We start from the raw sequence: 18,978 nt of genomic DNA, 5'->3' as shown, positions 1-18,978 counted from the left end.
CCTGTCGATTTTCTTCCAGAAAGAATTGGCTTCAGTTCCTGAAGTCCAGACTTTTGTAAAAGAAGTACTACATATACAGCCCCCGGTTGTGCCCCCAGTGGCTCCGTGGGACCTTAATGTAGTTTTGGATTTTCTCAAATCCCATTGGTTTGAGCCACTCAAATCGGTGGATTTGAAATATCTTACATGGAAAGTAACCATGCTACTGGCCCTGGCTTCAGCCAGGAGAGTATCAGAATTGGCGGCTTTATCGTATAAAAGCCCATATCTGATTTTCCATTCGGACAGGGCAGAACTGCGGACGCGTCCTCATTTTCTGCCTAAGGTGGTGTCAGCGTTTCACCTGAACCAGCCTATTGTGGTGCCTGCGGCTACTAGCGATTTGGAGGATTCCAAGTTGCTGGACGTTGTCAGGGCATTGAAAATATATATTTCAAGGACGGCTGGAGTCAGAAAATCTGACTCGCTGTTTATACTGTATGCACCCAACAAGCTGGGTGCTCCTGCTTCTAAGCAGACGATTGCTCGTTGGATTTGTAGCACAATTCAACTTGCACATTCTGTGGCAGGCCTGCCACAGCCTAAATCTGTCAAGGCCCATTCCACAAGGAAGGTGGGCTCATCCTGGGCGGCTGCCCGAGGGGTCTCGGCATTACAACTCTGCCGAGCAGCTACGTGGTCGGGGGAGAACACGTTTGTAAAATTCTACAAATTTGATACCCTGGCTAAAGAGGACCTGGAGTTCTCTCATTCGGTGCTGCAGAGTCATCCGCACTCTCCCGCCCGTTTGGGAGCTTTGGTATAATCCCCATGGTCCTGACGGAGTCCCAGCATCCACTAGGACGTCAGAGAAAATAAGATTTTACTTACCGATAAATCTATTTCTCGTAGTCCGTAGTGGATGCTGGGCGCCCATCCCAAGTGCGGATTGTCTGCAATACTTGTACATAGTTATTGTTACAAAAAAATCGGGTTGTTATTGTTGTGAGCCGTCTGTTCAGAGGCTCCTACGTTTGTCATACTGTTAACTGGGTTCAGATCACAAGTTGTACGGTGTGATTGGTGTGGCTGGTATGAGTCTTACCCGGGATTCAAAATCCTTCCTTATTGTGTACGCTCGTCCGGGCACAGTATCCTAACTGAGGCTTGGAGGAGGGTCATAGGGGGAGGAGCCAGTGCACACCACCTGATCCTAAAGCTTTATTTTTGTGCCCTGTCTCCTGCGGAGCCGCTAATCCCCATGGTCCTGACGGAGTCCCAGCATCCACTACGGACTACGAGAAATAGATTTATCGGTAAGTAAAATCTTATTTTTGATATCATATGTAGGAGACACCCCCAATCACACGTCACCATATATATCCCCATATATATTTTTTCTCACTACTTTACATGTCCAGGGGGGAACAGAAATTCCCTATGTATATAAATGACTATTTAGCAGATTAGTCCTCTCCGTATATTAAACATTTTATGGATAGATAGGATTTAGGTGTTTTCATAATATAATTTCTGGGCAATGAGCCAAGGGTTGGTTCTATATCGGAGTGGGAGAAGGGACCTTGTGACGTACCTAGGGGAGGAGACACGTCACCAGGGGGAGGAGCTACTGGTGAACAGGGTACCCGAAAAGTACCCTCGCGGGCTCGCTTCGCTCGCCGCGCTTCGGGCACGGTGGCGAGCTCCGCTTCGCTCGCCACCTGATTACTAAAGGTAATAGTTGGTGGCGTGGATAGTAGAGGAACTATCCCGCTGGCCTAGCTCCTCCCCCTTGCGTTGTAACTCCTCCAACTTACGGAAAAGGTCCCTTAGCCCACTTGATTCTAGCATCTACCATGAGCCAAGGTCTCTGACAAGAGCACAAAAGTGATACTTTGTTATAAACCTTGATTATAAGGAACACAATTGTATTCAACTGTATCCAATCCTCTCTTCAAGGTACATAATAGAATCCCCACCGAAGTACAATTTTATTACACGTCATTAACATCTATATCCTCTCCTGCAGCAGACACACACTATAAGGGTTTGCACAGAGACATAAATGATAGCGGACAGGCACGAAAGAGACGCTCAGAGGTTTTAATAATTGTTTATTAGTTATTTTTCTTTTTTCCTTAATTCACAGTGTTATTATGTCATTACACCAATGTTACATGTTTTTTTAATATTTCGCAACAGTCAGACCTTACAGACATGGAATAAAACATGTCTTCACATTCATAACAATTTTTAAGATATAAAATAAAGGTTATATTTAACTTAAACAATCTATTACCTTGTGCACCGGACACAGATCCTTTTTCTCTTTTTTCCTTTATTTTCCACTTTGGGAGGAGACTACCAAACAGTCGCTGGCGCTGCTGCCACCTCGGGTGCACCAGCGCTAGGCCTTCCTTATCAGAGGCTCCAGGAATAGTATGAGGCCGCGATCCCTAGGGTTGATGTCAGCAGGGGGAGTCAGACGCTCTCCTGGTAGCCCCTCCCCCCGGTTCATGACCAGTTTCCTCCGAGTCTCCCACCATGAACTGTTTCTCGCTTCCGTCTCACGCACTGTATACGAAGGGGACCTAGTCGCAGCATAGGCGGCTGTGTGACTGGTGCGTCTGTGTTCACTATATATTCATGGAGCGGCAGTGTACACTAGTAGCGTCTGGATCCACTCAGCGTTCACAGACGTATTAATCGGCCCTGGAAGCGAGGTGAGACTCCCTGTATCCCACTCTACTGAGTACGGGTAATACAGCGCAATATCTCTATCTACCTTTTTGAGTATGAATAGTTAGATAAGTGCCTATTGCATATGAGTCTGTATACATTTACTGTTGTTTCTTTCGCAGTGCGTCTGAATACGGTAGATCTGTTTAAACATGATTCAATAATATGTTCTCCTACATACTTGAAATGTATTTGTAGTTGATTATGTACTCATATTGCTTATTATACTAATGTATAACATGTGACTGACTGCTAGTGTTATTGCTGACTTTACTATATATTCTGTCAGTTTTGTTCTATTCCGATCCTCAATGCTGGTGCATGGGTAGGGTCGAATTGTACGTCATTTTAAAAAGCTTAAAGTGATTACAGTCACAAATTGTGTAGTACACTGTGGAAGTGTTTATTATTTATCATGTCTAAGAGCGGCAAAGGTGAGGAAGATACACTCAGCAACATCAACACTCATCATGTTTGTCTTGCAAAGCTGTGTTATCCTCTCAGGATCTGGTTCAGGATGGTTTGTGTGCAAATTATTTTAGCTTTCACCAGGAGTTCTTGAAAAGTACAAGGCAGATTCAGGTGCTGGTTGATCCACCTTGAGCTATGTTTGCACAGACTTTATCCAGTATAGCTGAACGGATAATTCCTCCATCTCCTGTACCAGGGATAGGTCACATGATTAACCCTTACATGCAGCTCCCCACCTGCGGTTTATCACTTCCAGCGGCAGCCTCTCAGAAGTAACAGGCTGATAAGCCAGTGGCAAGTAAATCTTCATCCTCACAGGCTACACATGGTTCAGATGAGGATTCACCAGACGATGAAAGCTCAATTAATTCTACTTCGGCATACGAAGAGGAGGAGGAAGGTCCCCGCTCAATGGATAGAGCTGAGTTAATTAAAGCAATGAAAGCCATTCTATCATTAGAGGATTCAGCAGAGCCTGTGTTAAAAAAAAAAACACCCTAAAACAGTTAAGACTGAGTTTCCAGGGTCAGATCAGCTGACGAAAATTATGGAAGAGGCTTGTGCTACGCCCAATAAAAAGTTTAGAATTCCTAAGAAATGGATTCCAATTCTCCTCTTCCAGCTGGGGATTATTTAAAAAGGGAGGTGGCTCCTAAAGTAGATACGCATGTGATTCGATTAGTGCGAAAATGTACATTACCTCTCTGCCTTCAACATCATTAAATGATGTCACGGATAGGAGAGTGGATGGTTTTCTAAAAAACATATTTCTCATACGTCCTAAAGGATGCTGGGGACACTTCAAGAACCATGGGGGTATAGACGGGATCCGCAGGAGACATGGGCACTTTAAGACTTTGAACGGGTGTGAACTGGCTCCTCCCTCTATGCCCCTCCTCCAGACTCCAGTTTTAGAATTGTGCCCAGGCAGACTGAATGCACTTGGAGGAGCTCTACTGAGTTTCTCTGAAAATACTTTGTTAGGTTTTTTATTTTTACGGAGGACTGCTGGCAACAGTCTCCCTGCATCGTGGGACTTAGGGGAGAGAAGTCAGACCTACTTCTAGTGAGTTTAAAGGCTCTGCTTCTTGGCTACAGGATACCATTAGCTCCTGAGGGTTTGGAACACTAGGTACGCCTAGGGGTTCACTCCCAGAGCCCACCATCACCCCCCTTGCAGAGCCAGAAGTCAGAAGACAGGTGAGTAGAAGAAGAAAAGAAGACTTCAGTGACGGCTTCTGAGGTACCGCACAGCGATCGCGCTGCGCGCCATGCTCCCACACACAGCAGCACTACAGGGTGCAGGGCGCGGGGGGAAGCACCCTGGGCAGCATAACACTCCTCATTAAGTCTGGCAAAGTGGAAATTAAGTGCTTAGACACAAAATCCTAACCCCCGCCAGTGTGATTATATATAAAAAATAGCGCGGCTGAAGCGCGCCATTCAGGTGGCGGGGCTTAGCCCTCACAACTCTCCTCAGCGCCAATTTCTCTTCACTGAGCTGCAGAGACGCTGGTCCTTCCTCAACACTGCTGTACAAATAACAGGGTGCAAAACAGGGGGGGGCACAGTTAATTTGGTGCAAATATAAGTATTATAAAAGCGCTACAGGTCTGAAGCTTTATATTAACGTTTCAGAACCGGGATTGAGCGCTGGGTTGTGAGCTGGCAAACTCCCTCTGTGTTTCTCTGACAGGCTTTACTATGGGTCTGTCCCCTTTTTTGCCCAGTGTGAGTGTCGGTATGCGTGTGTCGGCATGTCTGAGGCGGAGTGCTCTTTCCAGGAGGAGACTGTGTTAGGGACAGGATTGGCTGTGGGAGTGACCCTGTCGGCACCGCCGACTCCTAATTTTGTAAACGTGTTGAATGCCTTGAATGCTAATGTGGCAATTATTAATAAGGGATTAGATAGATCTGATTATCAGAACCAGGCATGGAAAAAATCTGTGGAGGATATGTTATCACAGGTTCAGACCTCCTCGGGGTCACATAAACGTTTGTTTGCTCAGTTGGCAGACACAGATACCGACACGACGGACACTGACTCCAGTGTCGACTATAGTGATGCCAGATTAGACCCAAAATTGACAAAGAACATTCAGTTCATGATTGTGGCGATAAAAGACATGTTACATATCACTGAAGACCCTGCGATTCTTGATACTAGGGTCTGTATGTTTAAGGGAAAGAAACCTGAGGTAATGTTCACTCCCTCTCATGAACTGAATACTCTGTTTGAAAAAATGTGGGAAAATCCAGACAAAAAGTTTCTGATTCCCAAAAGGATTCAGGTGGTGTATCCATTCCCCTCTGGGGATAGAGAAAAGTGGGAGTCATCCCCCATTGTGGACAAGGCTCTATCACGGTTTTCTAAAAAGGTGGCTTTACCGTCTCCTGACACGGCAGCCCTTAAGGATCCTGCGGATCGTAGACAGGAAAATACGTTAAAATCCATTTACGTCACCACAGGTACACTGCTCAGACCAACCATCGCATCTGCGTGGGTGAGTAGTGCTATCGAAAAGTGGGCAGAGAACTTGTCATCTGATATAGATACCCTAGATAGGGATAGCATCCTGTTAACTCTGGGTTATATCAAGGACGCTGCAGCCTAACTAAAGGAGGCGGTGAGAAAAATTGGCATTTTGGGATCAAAAGCCAATGCCATGGCGATTTCAGCTAGGAGGGCATTGTGGATGCATCAATGGAATGCTGATGCTGACTCTAAGAAAGCTATGGAGTGTCTCCCATATAAAGGTATTGTCTTGTTTGGGGAAGGTCTCACTGATCTGGTATCTATGGCTACCGTGGGTAAGTCGTCATTTTTCCCTTATGTTCCTCCACAACAAAAGAAAGCTCACCACTTTCAGATGCAGTCCTTTCAGACGAATACATACAAAAAAGGCCGAGGTTATTCCTTCCTTACTAATAGGGGAAGAGGAAAAGGTAAAAGATCTCCGGCCGTGGCAGGTTCACAGGAGCAGAAGTCCTCCCCGGCTTCTGCCAAATTCACCGCATGACGCTGGGGCTCCTCTGCGGGAGTCTGCACCGGTGGGGGCACGTCTCAAGCTCTTCAGTCAATTCTGGGCTCGTTCGGCCCTAGACCCATGGGTACAAACTGGAGTTTCAAGACGTTCCCCCTCACCGATTTTTCAAATCGGCCTTACCAGCTTCTCTTCCGCACTGGAAGGTTGTATGCGATGCAATACAAAAGTTGTGTCTAAATCAAGTCATTATCAGGGTTCCCCCGTCACAACAGGGAGAAGGCTTTTATTCCAGCCTGTTTGTGGTCCCGAAACCGGACGGCTCGGTCAGACCAACTCTGAACCTAAAGTCCCTCAATCTTTACCTAAGAAAATTCAAATTCAAGATGGAATCTCTCCGAGCAGTAATCTCCAGTCTGGAGGAAGGGGATTTCATGGTGTCGGTCGACATAAAGGATGCCTGCTTACACATCCCCATATATCCTCCGCATCAGGCTTACCTGAGGTTTGCTATTCAGGATTGTCATTACCAATTTCGTTGCCGTTTGGTCTGTCCACGGCTCCGAGGATTTTCACCAAGGTAATGGCAGAAATGATGGTTCTCCTTCGTAAACAAGGAGTCACAATTATCCCTTACTTGGACGATCTCCTGATAAAGGCGAAATCCAAAGGCAAGCTGGAGCAGGACATTGCGCTCTCCCTGACAGTTCTGCAGCAACATGGTTGGCTCCTGAACTTGCCGAAGTCACAGTTAAATCCGACGAAACGGCTGTCGTTTTTGGGAATGATTCTGGACACGGAATTATAGAGAGTTTTTATTCCAGAAGAGAAGGCTCTGGAAATTCAGAGTTTGGACAAACAAATTCTGAAACCAGCGAGAGTATCAATCCATCAATGCATTCGATTGCTCGGGAAGATGGTGGCGGCCTACGAGTCCATTCAATTTGGCAGATTCCATACCAGAGTGTTTCAGTGGGACCTATTGGACAAGTGGTCCGGATCCCATCTAAACATGCACCGGAAAATAATCCTGTCCTCCAAGACCAGAATCTCACTCCTGTGGTGGCTGCACAGCTCTCACCTCATAGAGGGACGCAGGTTTGGGATCCAGGACTGAATCCTAGTAACCACAGATGCGAGTCTCCGAGGCTGGGGAGCAGTCACACAGGGGGAAACCTTCCAGGGAAAATGGTGAAGCCAAGAAGTTTGTTTACACTTAAACGTTCTAGAGTTAAGGGCTATTTACAATGGCCTTCTTCAAGCGGAACGTCTTCTTCGCAATCTGCCTGTCCTAATACAGTCGGACAACATAACAGCAGTTGCGCACATAAACCGCCAGGGCGGAACAAAGTGCAGGGCAACAATGGCTGAGGCCACAAAATTTCTCAGCTGGGCGGAAAGACATACAAGCGCTCTGTCAGCAATCTTCATTCCATGAGTGGACAACTGGGAAGCAGACTTCCTCAGCAGACACGATCTCCATCCGGGAGAGTAGAGTCTTCATCAAGAGGTCTTCACAGAAGTGACAAGTCTTTGGGGAATTCCTATATATAGACATGATGGCGTCTCGCCTCAACAAGAAGCTTCAGAGATATTGTTCCAGGTCGAGGGACCCTTGTACTAATGTGGACCCCATCATCCCATCATTCTCCTCCCTTTACACATATATTACACACATAGCACCCATTCATACATACATATATAATCACAGAGGGATGTGCTGCCCTATATCCTCACCCCTGCTACACAGCCCATAATGCTGCACCACAGACTGCTCCAGCTGCACTATAACAAGGCAACAGAGGCTGCTCCCCCTGTAATACAACAACCTGACACCAGAGCTGCTCAGCCTATAGAATAATAATAATATTACCTGCTGCCAAACACAGCAATGGCTGCTCTCTGCTCCTGCTGCCTTATGGGAATGATAGAAGGAGGAGCTCAGACCAGGGGAAAATGGGCGCCGCTCCTGACGTCACTACACGGCCCGTGAAATTATTGCTGCTGCCGAATTGGTCTACAAGAAAATGGCCGCCGGCCTCCTCCACTGAGGACATCTATGTCTATTCAAATTACAGAGGGCGGTGTGGCCGGGTTGTTGGACGGGAGGGGCCAGTCACCAGGAAGCAGCCTGTGCCAATCACGCCCTATTTCCGGCCAGTGCGTTCCACTGTATGTGCATTCCACCTTACTTCCGGCCTGTGCATTCCAACTGTCGGCCCGTGCGTTCCACACACAGGTAGTGAGTTTTTTCAGGTCCCTTAGGCCACTTGGTTCTAGCATCTACCCGGCCAGTCTCCGTCAACATCAGGTAATGGCGTCTTACTATACAGGGTGAACAGTCTGTGGTGTCCTGTTATTATTATTATACAAGAGGAGCAGCCTCTGGTGTCCTGTTATTATTGTTATACAAGGGTAGCAGCCTGTGGTGTCATGTAATTATTGTTATACAGGGCGAGCAGCCAGTGGTGTCCTGTTGTTATTATTATACAGGGGCAGTGGCCTGTGGTGTTCTCTTATTATTATTATTATTATTATTATTATACAGGAGGAGCGGCCTGTGGTGTCCTGTTGTTATTATTATTATTATACAGGGGGAGCAGCCTGTGGTGTCCTGTTGTTGTTGCTATTATTATTATTATACAGGGGGAGCAGCCTGTGGTGTGTTGTTGTTGTTGTTGTTGTTGTTGTTGTTATTATTATTATACAGGGGGAGCAGCCAGTGGTGTCCTGTTGTTGTTGTTGTTGTTGTTATTATTATTATACAGGGGGAGCAGCCAGTTGTGTCCTGTTATTATTATTATTATACAGGGGGAGCAGCCTGTGGTGTCCTGTTGTTGTTGTTGTTGTTGTTGTTATTATTATACAGGGGGAGCAGGCTGTGGTGTCTTGTTGTTGTTATTATTATTATTATACAGGGGGAGCAGCCAGTGGTGTCCTGTTGTTGTTGTTGTTGTTGTTGTTGTTGTTGTTGTTGTTGTTATTATTATTATACAGGGGAAGCAGCCTGTGGTGTCCTGTTGTTATTATTATTATTATTATTATACAGGGGAGCAGCCTGTGGTGTTCTGTTGTTGTTGTTGTTGTTGTTGTTATACAGGGGGAGCAGCCTGTGGTGTCCTATTACTATTATATAGGGGCAGCGGCCTGTGGTGTCCTGTTATTATATAGGGGGAGCAGCCTGTAGTGTCCTGTTTTTATTAATATTATTTTCTGCAGCGGAGTACACTGGTATTCCACAAGTAATAACATTGGGGTGTAGAGTTGGATCTTGAGTCGAGGCACCAACAGGCTAAAATCTTTGACTGTTCCCAAGATGCACAGCGCCGCCTCCTATACAACCCCGCCTCCATGCACAGGAGCTCAGTTTGTAAGTGGGTGCCCTGCAGCTAGCAGGACACTAACAGGTAGGGGCTGCTCCTGCAGCCCTCAGAAGAGCTTTTTAAGAAGAAATTGAAGACTTCAAGGGCCGCATCAGAGGCACTCTGAGTGCTAGATATCATTCAGACATCTCCTGCTGCAGCTCCATCACCTCCCCCAGCAGCGCTGTATACTCCCGCGTTCCCTGGTTGACGGGTACTTACAGCGGAAACTCCGGTGCTTCACCCAGGGCGCACCCACACTGGCCGAAGCTCTCCAGGATTGCATGGACGCACCTACTAGGGACCCGCCAAAATCGCGATCCGCAGCGGCTATTAGGAGGCCGGCCGTGCGCGCTGGCATTGATATTGTGTTGGTACAGGGACCCTACTAGACCACCAGGGCAGGGGCACAGGTTGGGTTACCTCAGGTACCCGTTTATTAAGGCCCACAGTACCTAGTGACGAAGTCCAGCAAGGGGAGAAGGCTCTGACCTGTAGCCCCTCCCCCAGCACCTGGGCGCCATTTAGAGTAAATGTTCCCGCCCTGGAGCTGCATCTTTCTGCCTCCCTCACTCTCTGTCAGCGTTTGGGCGCCATTACACACATCTGCGCTGTTCTTGGGACTGCTGGGCGATGCCTCCTCTGTAAAGCTGCCTGCATCATCAGCGCTGTGCTTCTACAGGCCACTTAAGTATTCTACATGTCGTTGGGACAGTGTTAGTTAAGAACAAGGGCTTACTTCAGGGTTATTTAGTACAAGTACCCTGTGATATACATCCAGTTTTTACTGTGCATTGTTATATCTACTTTTATACATAGCTGTTCTCTGTATTTACTTAGTATTGCTAGTCCAGTGCAGGTTTACGGTTTGTCATAGTTACTGCATTGTATATGTGACTATATTACTCTTTCGTCCTAGAGGATGCTGGGGTCATCAATAGAACCATGGGGCACTTTAAGCCTTTCAAATGGTGTGAACTGGCTCCTCCCTCTATGCCCCGCCTCCAGTTCTCAGTTTAGAAATGTGCCCAGGGAGACTGGTCACGTATCTGGGGAGCTCTCCTGAGCTCTCTGGAAAAAGACTTATGTTAGGTTTTTTATTTTCAGGGAGGCTGCTGGCAACAGCCTCCCTGCTTCGTGGGACTTAGGGGAGAGAAGCGTGACCCACTTCTGTGAGTTCCAGGGCTCTGCTTCTGCTGACAGGAAGCTCCGCACCTGAGGGGAGATGATCGCCGGGTACGCTCGGATGCTCGCTCCCACAGCCTGCCGTCACCCCCTTTCAGAGCCAGAAGTCAGAAGACAGGTGAGTAGAAGAAGAAAAGAAGACTTCACTTCGGCTGACGGCATTGCAGAGGTACCGCGCGGCACAGCGCACCATGCTCCCACACACAGGCGGCACTACGGGTGCAGGGCGCTGGGGGAGGAGCCCCCTCGGCAGCATTAACCTCATATTACAGTATATTAGGCTGCGGAGGCAGTAAATAGATAAATCCCCGCCATTTTTTACAAATCAGAGCGGGACCGAAGCCCGCCGCTGGAGGGGGCGGAGCTTGATCCCTCAGCACTAACAGGCGCCATTTTCTTCACAGAAGCTGCAGAAACGCTGGCTCTCTGGACTCTCCCCTGCTGAACACGGCTCAGAGGGCTGAACAAGAGGAGGGGGGCACAATTATTGGTGCAGTGAGTGGGGAAATCATTATTATAACATAAAAGCGCTATCTGGGTTTATTCCAGTGTCAGTTTGGCGCTGGGTGTGTGCTGGCATACTCTCCTTCTGTCTCTCCAAAGGGCCTGATTGGGGATTTGTCCCCTTATAGTTATATCCCGGTGTGTGAGGGGTGTCGGTACGTGTGTGTCGGCATGTTTGAAGCGGAAGGCTCGTCCAAGGAGGAGGTGGAGCAGATGAGTGGTGAGTCCCCGTCGGTGGTGCCGACTCAAGAATGGTTGGATATGTGGCATATGTTAAATGCAAGTGTAGCATCCTTACATAAGAGACTGGACAAAGCAGAGTCCAGGGAGACAACAGGGGGTCAATCCACGGATTGGACAGACTCACAGGGCCCTTTCGGGTCTCAGAAACGTCCCTTGTCACAAATAGTAGACACGGATACGGACACGGACTCTGACTCCAGTGTCGACTATGATGAAGCAAGATTGCACCCTAGGGTCTTACATCTTACAGAAACATTGCCATGTGGTAATCATGGATGCAGATATAAAAGTAACCTTGGGAGAAAAGGTGCACACAAGTTGGAGAAAGTCACCAAGCATAAAAGATACTTTAGTACCCGGCCATTTCCTGCGAGATGGAAAACATCATAAAGACAAAAACATCACGAGGTGCTTTCCTTCTGGAGTATACAACACCTGCCAGTATATTCAACGGACAAAGAAGATTAAAGACCGCTATGGAAAACAAAGAAAGATACATGCCTATATCAACTGTAAATCAGATGGAGTAGTGTATTGTGGGAAAAAATACATAGGAATGACAAGCAGGCAATTAAGGATACGCATCATGGAGCATATTAGAAACATCAGGAATGTATCCATAGATCTCTGGGGAGAATCACAGGACCCCACGGTAGGATCAGGTAGGTGGGATTTAGGGTCTCCCAATATACCAAAGTGACTGTCACTGGGCTGATACTGAGGTGGGAGTGAAGCAAATTAGAGCAAGTAGGTGACACCGTGCTGCAGTGCAGGGGGCAGATCTGGGAGGAGCGTGTCCAATGTCAAATCTCAATTACTTTGTAAGAATAGAACTGCCCAGTACTTGTTGGGCTTCATGTAAAAGCAGCCTGTATTTACCCTGCATGCAATCACAAGGTTTGTCCAGATGCAAAGTTATATAATATGCAGAGCAGCTGTGTGTGTCTCATACACTGATATTATACTGTTTCCTCTCAAGTAATTGCATCAGGCATTGCACTTTATATTCTCTGATCTATTTAGGGGGAACAGCTGACTGATAAGAAGCCAGAAGATATAGAGGGAGAAGAAGAAACGTATGTGACTGATATGAAGGCAGAAGATACAGAGGGAGAAGAAGAGACGTATGTGACTGATATGAAGGCAGAAGATACAGAGGGAGAAGAAGAGACGTATGTGACTGATATGAAGGCAGAAGATATAGAGGGAGAAGAAGAGATGTATGTGACTGATATGAAGGCAGAAGATACAGAGGGAGAAGAAGAGACGTATGTGACTGATATGAAGGCAGAAGATATAGAGGGAGAAGAAGAGACGTATGTGACTGATATGAAGGCAGAAGATACAGAGGGAGAAGAAGAGACGTATGTGACTGATATGAAGGCAGAAGATACAGAGGGAGAAGAAGAGACGTATGTGACTGATATGAAGGCAGAAGATATAGAGGGAGAAGAAGAGACGTATGTGACTGATATGAAGGCAGAAGATACAGAGGGAGAAGAAGAGACGTATGTGACTGATATGAAGGCAGAAGAAATAGAGGGAGAAGAAGAGACGTATGTGACTGATATGAAGGCAGAAAATATAGAGGGAGAAGAAGAGACGTATGTGACTGATATGAAGGCAGAAGATATAGAGGGAGAAGAAGTGACATATGTGACTGATATGAAGGCAGAAGATACAGAGGGAGAAGAGACGTATGTGACTGATATTAAGGCAGAAGATAAAGAGGGAGAAGAAGAGACGTATGTGACTGATATGAAGGCAGAAGATATAGAGGGAGAAGAAGAGACGTATGTGACTGATATGAAGGCAGAAGATACAGAGGGAGAAGAAGAGACGTATGTGAGGGGTGATCAGCAGTGTAAGGAGGAGGAAATCCCTACAGATATCGGCACAGGTGAGTAATAAACACTAATTACAGAAGTCACATATTATCCTTACTCAGTCACTACAGCAATCTCTTATCCTACACTGTCCTCTATCAGTACAGACTAATGAGGGAAATGTATCTGCCCAGTGAGGTAGCCAGGAGTCATCAGCCCCTATTATACTCCTGCTCTCCCCCTCACATCATGTCACTGTGTGTTACCAGCCTAGAGATCTGACCAGTCTCCTCCCAACACTCTCTGGTGTATCTCATACATCAGGAGCAATCAGCCCCTATTATACTCCTGCTCTCCCCCTCACATCATGTCACTGTGTGTTACCAGCCCAGAGATCTGACCAGTCTCCTCTCCACACTCTCTGGTGTATCTCATACATCAGCAACCATCAGCCCCTATTATACTCCTGCTCTCCCCCTCACATCATGTCACTGTGTTACCAGCCCAGAGATCTGACCAGTCTCCTCCCCACACTCTCTGGTGTATCTCATACATCAGGAGCCATCAGCCCCTATTATACTCCTGCTCCCTCCTCGCATCATGTCACTGTGTGTTACCAGCCCAGAGATCTGACCAGTCTCCTCCCCACACTCTCTGGTGTATCTCATACATCAGTACTGGAGGCGTCACTATAATGATCAAATAACTGGTCAGTGTGATGAGACCCCATGTGACATGGGTGGTCATTCCGAGTTGTTCGCTCTGTATTTTTCTTTGCATCGCTGCGATTTTCCGCTAACTGCGCATGCGCAATGTCCGCACTGCGACTGCGCCAAGTAAATTTGCTCTGCAGTTAGGTATTTTACTCACGGTTTTTTCTTCGTTCTGGTGATCGGAGTGTGATTGACAGGAAGTGGGTGTTTCTGGGCGAAAACTGACCGTTTTATGGGTGTGTGCAAAAAACGCTACCGTTTCTGGGAAAACGCGGGAGTGGCTGGAGAAATGGGGGAGTGTCTGGGCGAACGCTGGGTGTGTTTGTGACGTCAAACCAGGAACGACAAGTAACTGATCGCCGATGCCGAGTAAGTCTGGAGCTACTCAGAAACTGCTAAGAGAGGTCTAATCGCAATATAGCGAATCCGTCGGTCGCAATTTTGATAAGCGAAGATTCACTCCCAGTAGGCGGCGGCTTAGCGTGTGCAAAGCTGCTAAAAGCAGCTTGCGAGCGAACAACTCGGAATGAGGGCCATTACCCATTATCTTCCTCGAGTAGTGTTAGTGGAGTGACTGATTTTCAGCATGATGTATCCTACACATCACAATACACACTTCACACAAACTGTATTTGTCTTATGTCCTAGAGGATACTGGGAACCATTTAGTACCGTGGAGTATAGACGGGTCCACTTGGAGCCATGGGCACTTTATTTGATAGTGTGCGCTGGCTCCTCCCTCTATGCCCTGCCTAACGGACTCTGTTTAGAAAATGTGCACGGAGGAGCCGGTCACGCTTATGGAAGCTCCTGAAGAGTTTTCTGCATTTATTTTATCTGTTATTTTCAGGCAGGACTAGGTGGCACCAGGCTGCCTGCTTCATAGGACTTAGCGGGATAATGGCCCAACCTCTTGAAGGATTAATGGTCCCAATCCCCGCTGATAGGACACTGGCTTCTGAGGGAAATATTTGCAAGTCCCACCACGGCGAGTGTACATTCTCGCAGCACGCTGCCACCCCTAACAGAGCCAGAAGAGTGAACAGTGGGGAGTACTAATCCAGCGTCCTGGTTAGCGGGTCGCCGGCCATTATGGCGGCATGAGGGTATGAAGACCCATGGTTTCTAACCGGGGCACACTGCGTCTCCAAACTCAGTACACAGTGCAGATGCACAGCTTATGAGGGAGCGAACTGAGTCTCAGTAAACTGTACACAGTACCTACACTGGCAAACACAGACTTAAAACGACTCTGACTCCATTTTAAGCACTAAATTACCTCAGCCAGTATATAAAAAAAGCGGGAAGACAGCTCGCCATTTCGGGGGCGGGGCTTCACTATGAGTGGATCCAGCAACTCACCAGCGCCATTTTCTTTCTGCATTGGACACAGACGCTGACTAGACAGGGACACGCAGCTACTCCGGAGAGACTCCAGATTACCTCAGCGATACCAGGGGGTCATAACAAGGGGGAGCGATTATTAGTGTACTAACGACCCGCACGGCAGTGAAAATCTGCTAGCGAGTGACCAACTCGGAATGACCCCCTCAGTCCCCAAACCAGCATCTCAGACCACTACAATTTGTCTGCAAAAACGTACACTGGCCCATAACTTGCAGTCTGACTCTGATGATGATGGGTCAGACATGGAGGAGGGTGAGGCGGACTCAGAGGCGGGGATGCTGCTCTGTCACAGGGAATAGAGGCTCTTATAGAAGCTATCAGAGACGTTCTGCAAATTCCTGATAATGTGACAGAGAAGTGTGAGGAATCTTATTTTAATGTTAAAAAGAAATCCTCCGTCACTTTTCCTGCGTCAATGGAGCTGAATACCCTGTTTGAAGAAACGTGGGTTAACCATGATAGTAAATTTCAAATCCCTAAGAGGTTACTCTCATCCTTTGCTTTTCCTCCTGAGGATAGGAAAAAATGGGAAAATCCACCGATAGTGGATGCATCAGTATCTAGGCTGTTACGTAAAATAATGTTTCCTGTTCCTGGGGCAGCCTCCCTAAAAGACACGGCTGATCATAGAATTGAGACCACACTCAAATCCTTGTACACAGCTGCTTGGGTGGCCCAGAGACCCACTATAGCAGCGGTGGCCAACCAGTGGCTCTTCAGCCACATGCGGCTCTTTCTTTATTCAGATGTGGCTCCCAACACTCAAAATCACATGATCACAACGGATCCGGAAACTGCTGCACTCCAGCCAGACACGCAGCAGCACTACGGGCACTGAGAACTGAGGGAGCCAGATACATGAGGTAAGACACCCACCGGCAAACAGAGGACACATTTGGGGCTGCAGCAATGGCATGAGTTGTGGTAGCTGTAGTGACACATGAGGGTGGCCTGGAGTGACCCATGTGAGAGCTGGCTGGCGTAACACAGGAGGGTGCTTGTAGGAGTGACTCATGGGGAGCTGGTTGGAGTGACATAGGAGGATGGTAGCAGGAGTAACATGGGGGAGCTGGCTGGAGTGATACATGGGGGAGCTGAAGTGTATTTTGTGAATCTGACCTTTTCAATTATTTTATGTGGAAGTGGTTTTTTTAATGTATTTTATATTGGATCTGGCCTTTTCAATGTATTTTATACCAGGGGCGTGGTCTAGCAGGCACAAGGCCACACCTCATGTTTGCACGTGCGCCTTCGGCGTACCTTTGATGTACCTAACTAGATTTTTTGGCTTTTTGTCTCTTACTGGTTGGCCACCCCTGCACTATAGCATGTGCTTGGATCACAAAAGCCATTGCTAAATGGTCAGGTAACCTAATTGAGGGGTTAGATTCCTTATCTAGGGGGGAGGTTGTTTTACTCTTGCAACATATACAGGACTCTGCGAACTTTATGGTGGAAGCCATAAAAGAAATAGGTTTGCTTAATGCATGCACCACTGCTATGGCAGTGTCCGCTACGCCAGTGGTCTGCTGATGCGGATTCCAGGAAAGGCATGGAAGGCCTACCATTTACAGGTGAGGCCTTATTTGGAGATGAACTGGATAAATGGATCTCCAAAGCTGCTGCGGATAAGCCCACATATCTTCCTTCCACAGCTCCCCAGTCAGGAAGGCCTACTCAGCTTCCAATTTGCAGTCCTTTCGAACAGCCAAGTTTAAGGGAAAACCAGAGGTTCTTCTATAGCCACCAGAGGCGCTAGAGGTAAACCACGAAAACCAGCAACTGCAGGTTCACAGGAACAGAACTCAAGTTCTGCTTCCTCAAAGCCGTCAGCATGACGGTGGACCGCGATGCCTGGAAGACCAGCAGGTAGGAGCCAGACATAAATTTTTCAGTCACATCTGGACGACATCATGCCAGGATCCCTGGGTCATAGGATTTATCTCCCAGGGCTACAGACTGGAGTTTCAGGAGCTCCCACCTTACAGATTCTTCAAATCAGGCTTACCAGTTTCTCAGGAAGCAAGTATAACCTTACAGGACGCCATTCAGAAATTGGTACAGACTCAGGTCATTGTTCCAGTTCCACCTCATCTGCAAAACAAGGGATATTATTCCAACCTGTTTGTAGTACCGAAACCGGACGGTTCAGTAAGGCCATTTTTGAACCTCAAGTCATTGAACCAGTACTTACGGGTGATCAACTCAAGATGGAGTCTCTGAGAGCGGTGATCTCAGGTCTGGAGGAGGGGGAATTCCTAGTGTCTCTGGATATCAAGGATACGTACCTTCATATTCCAATCTGTCCGCCCCTCAGGCTTTTCTATGGTTTGCACTGCAGGACTGTCACTTCCAGTTCCAGTCCCTGCCATTTGGTCTCTCCACGGCACAGAGGGTGTTCACCAAGGTGATGGCAGAGATGTTTCTATTACGTCCTTGAGGATGTTGGGGACACCAAAAGAACCAAGGGATATAGACGGATCCGCAGGAAAAATGGGCACTTTAAGACTTAAGACAAAGGGGTGTGGCCTGGCTCCTCCCTCTATATCCCTCCCCAGACTCAGTTTTAGAAATGTGCCCGGAGAGTACACAGGCACTCGGGGGAGCTCTTAGAGTTTCTCTGAAAAGACTTAATATTAGGTTTTTTATTTTGGGGAGATCTGCTGGCTACAGACTCCCTGCTTCGTGGGCAAGAGGGGAGAGCAGTCTAGACCCACTTCTATTGAGTTTCAGGGCTCTCCTGCTGCTGACAGGATGCCTTCAGCTCCTGAGGGGAGAAGAACGCCGGGCGCTCCTGGATGCTCCCTCCCACAGCCTGCCGTCCCCCCTCTTCTAGCCAGAAGTCAGAAGACAGGTGAGTATGTGAGGAAAAGACATCTTCTCTTCAACAAAGACAGCATAGAGGTACCGTGCAGCGTGATTTGCTCAGTGCACACCAGGCTCCCGGACAGTACACACCACTGGGTGCAGGGCGCTGGGGGGGGCGCCCTGGGGAGCAATTTGGACCTCCAAATAAGGCTGGCATGTATAGATATACTGTATATAACCCCCACCAGGATAAATAATTAATGAAATAGCGGGACCGAAGCGCGCCATTACAGGGGGCGGAGCTTCGTCCCCACAGCTCACTTGGCGCCATTTCCTCCTCCAAGCATCACCGCTGGTCCTTCCTCAAAGCAGCAAGTACCAGGGAATTTATTGCAAAACGGGGGGGGGGCACAGTTATTATTATTATAATATAATATAGCGCTGCAGCTCTGTGACACTTCAGGGTGTTGTCAGACCTGCACAATTTGGCGCTGGAGTGTGAGCTGGCTATCTCCCTTTGTGTTCCTGACAGGCTTTGTGTTTGTGGGATGTCTTTCTAGAGGACGACATGTCTGAGGCAGAGTTCTCCTCACCAGGGGATAACTTATTGGGGACACCTCCCGTGTTGGGGGTCCCTTTGTCGGCACAGCCGACTGCTGACTGGATTTCTACGTTGAATGCTTAGAAGGCAAATGTCATACTTTTAAGTCAACAATTTTCTCAGTCTGAATCTAAGATCCAGGTATGGCAGTGATCT

General features: G+C 47.6%; 2 protein-coding genes across 3 annotated transcripts in view; one reads left to right on the top strand and one right to left on the bottom strand.

Moving 5' to 3' along the window:
- The window catches only part of LOC135056952 (zinc finger protein 585A-like), a 234,035-nt gene that overhangs the window by 53,264 nt on the left and 161,793 nt on the right, over positions 1 to 18,978 (bottom strand). The gene's annotated exons all lie outside the window — the stretch shown is intronic.
- The window catches only part of LOC135057001 (zinc finger protein OZF-like), a 38,463-nt gene continuing 32,280 nt past the window's right edge, over positions 12,796 to 18,978 (top strand). For both annotated transcript variants that reach the window (XM_063962856.1, XM_063962855.1), the window contains exon 1: positions 12,796 to 13,367. In XM_063962856.1, coding sequence (XP_063818926.1) covers positions 12,797 to 13,367 — 571 coding nt within the window. In that variant the 5' untranslated portion in view covers position 12,796. The remainder of the gene's footprint in view (positions 13,368 to 18,978) is intronic.

Source organism: Pseudophryne corroboree, chromosome 3 (genome assembly GCF_028390025.1).
Source record: "Pseudophryne corroboree isolate aPseCor3 chromosome 3, aPseCor3.hap2, whole genome shotgun sequence".
In the NCBI taxonomy this organism is placed as follows: Eukaryota; Metazoa; Chordata; class Amphibia; order Anura; family Myobatrachidae; genus Pseudophryne; species Pseudophryne corroboree.
The sequence above is the reverse complement of the archived record's forward strand: the minus strand, read 5'-3'. Positions and strand labels throughout refer to the sequence as shown.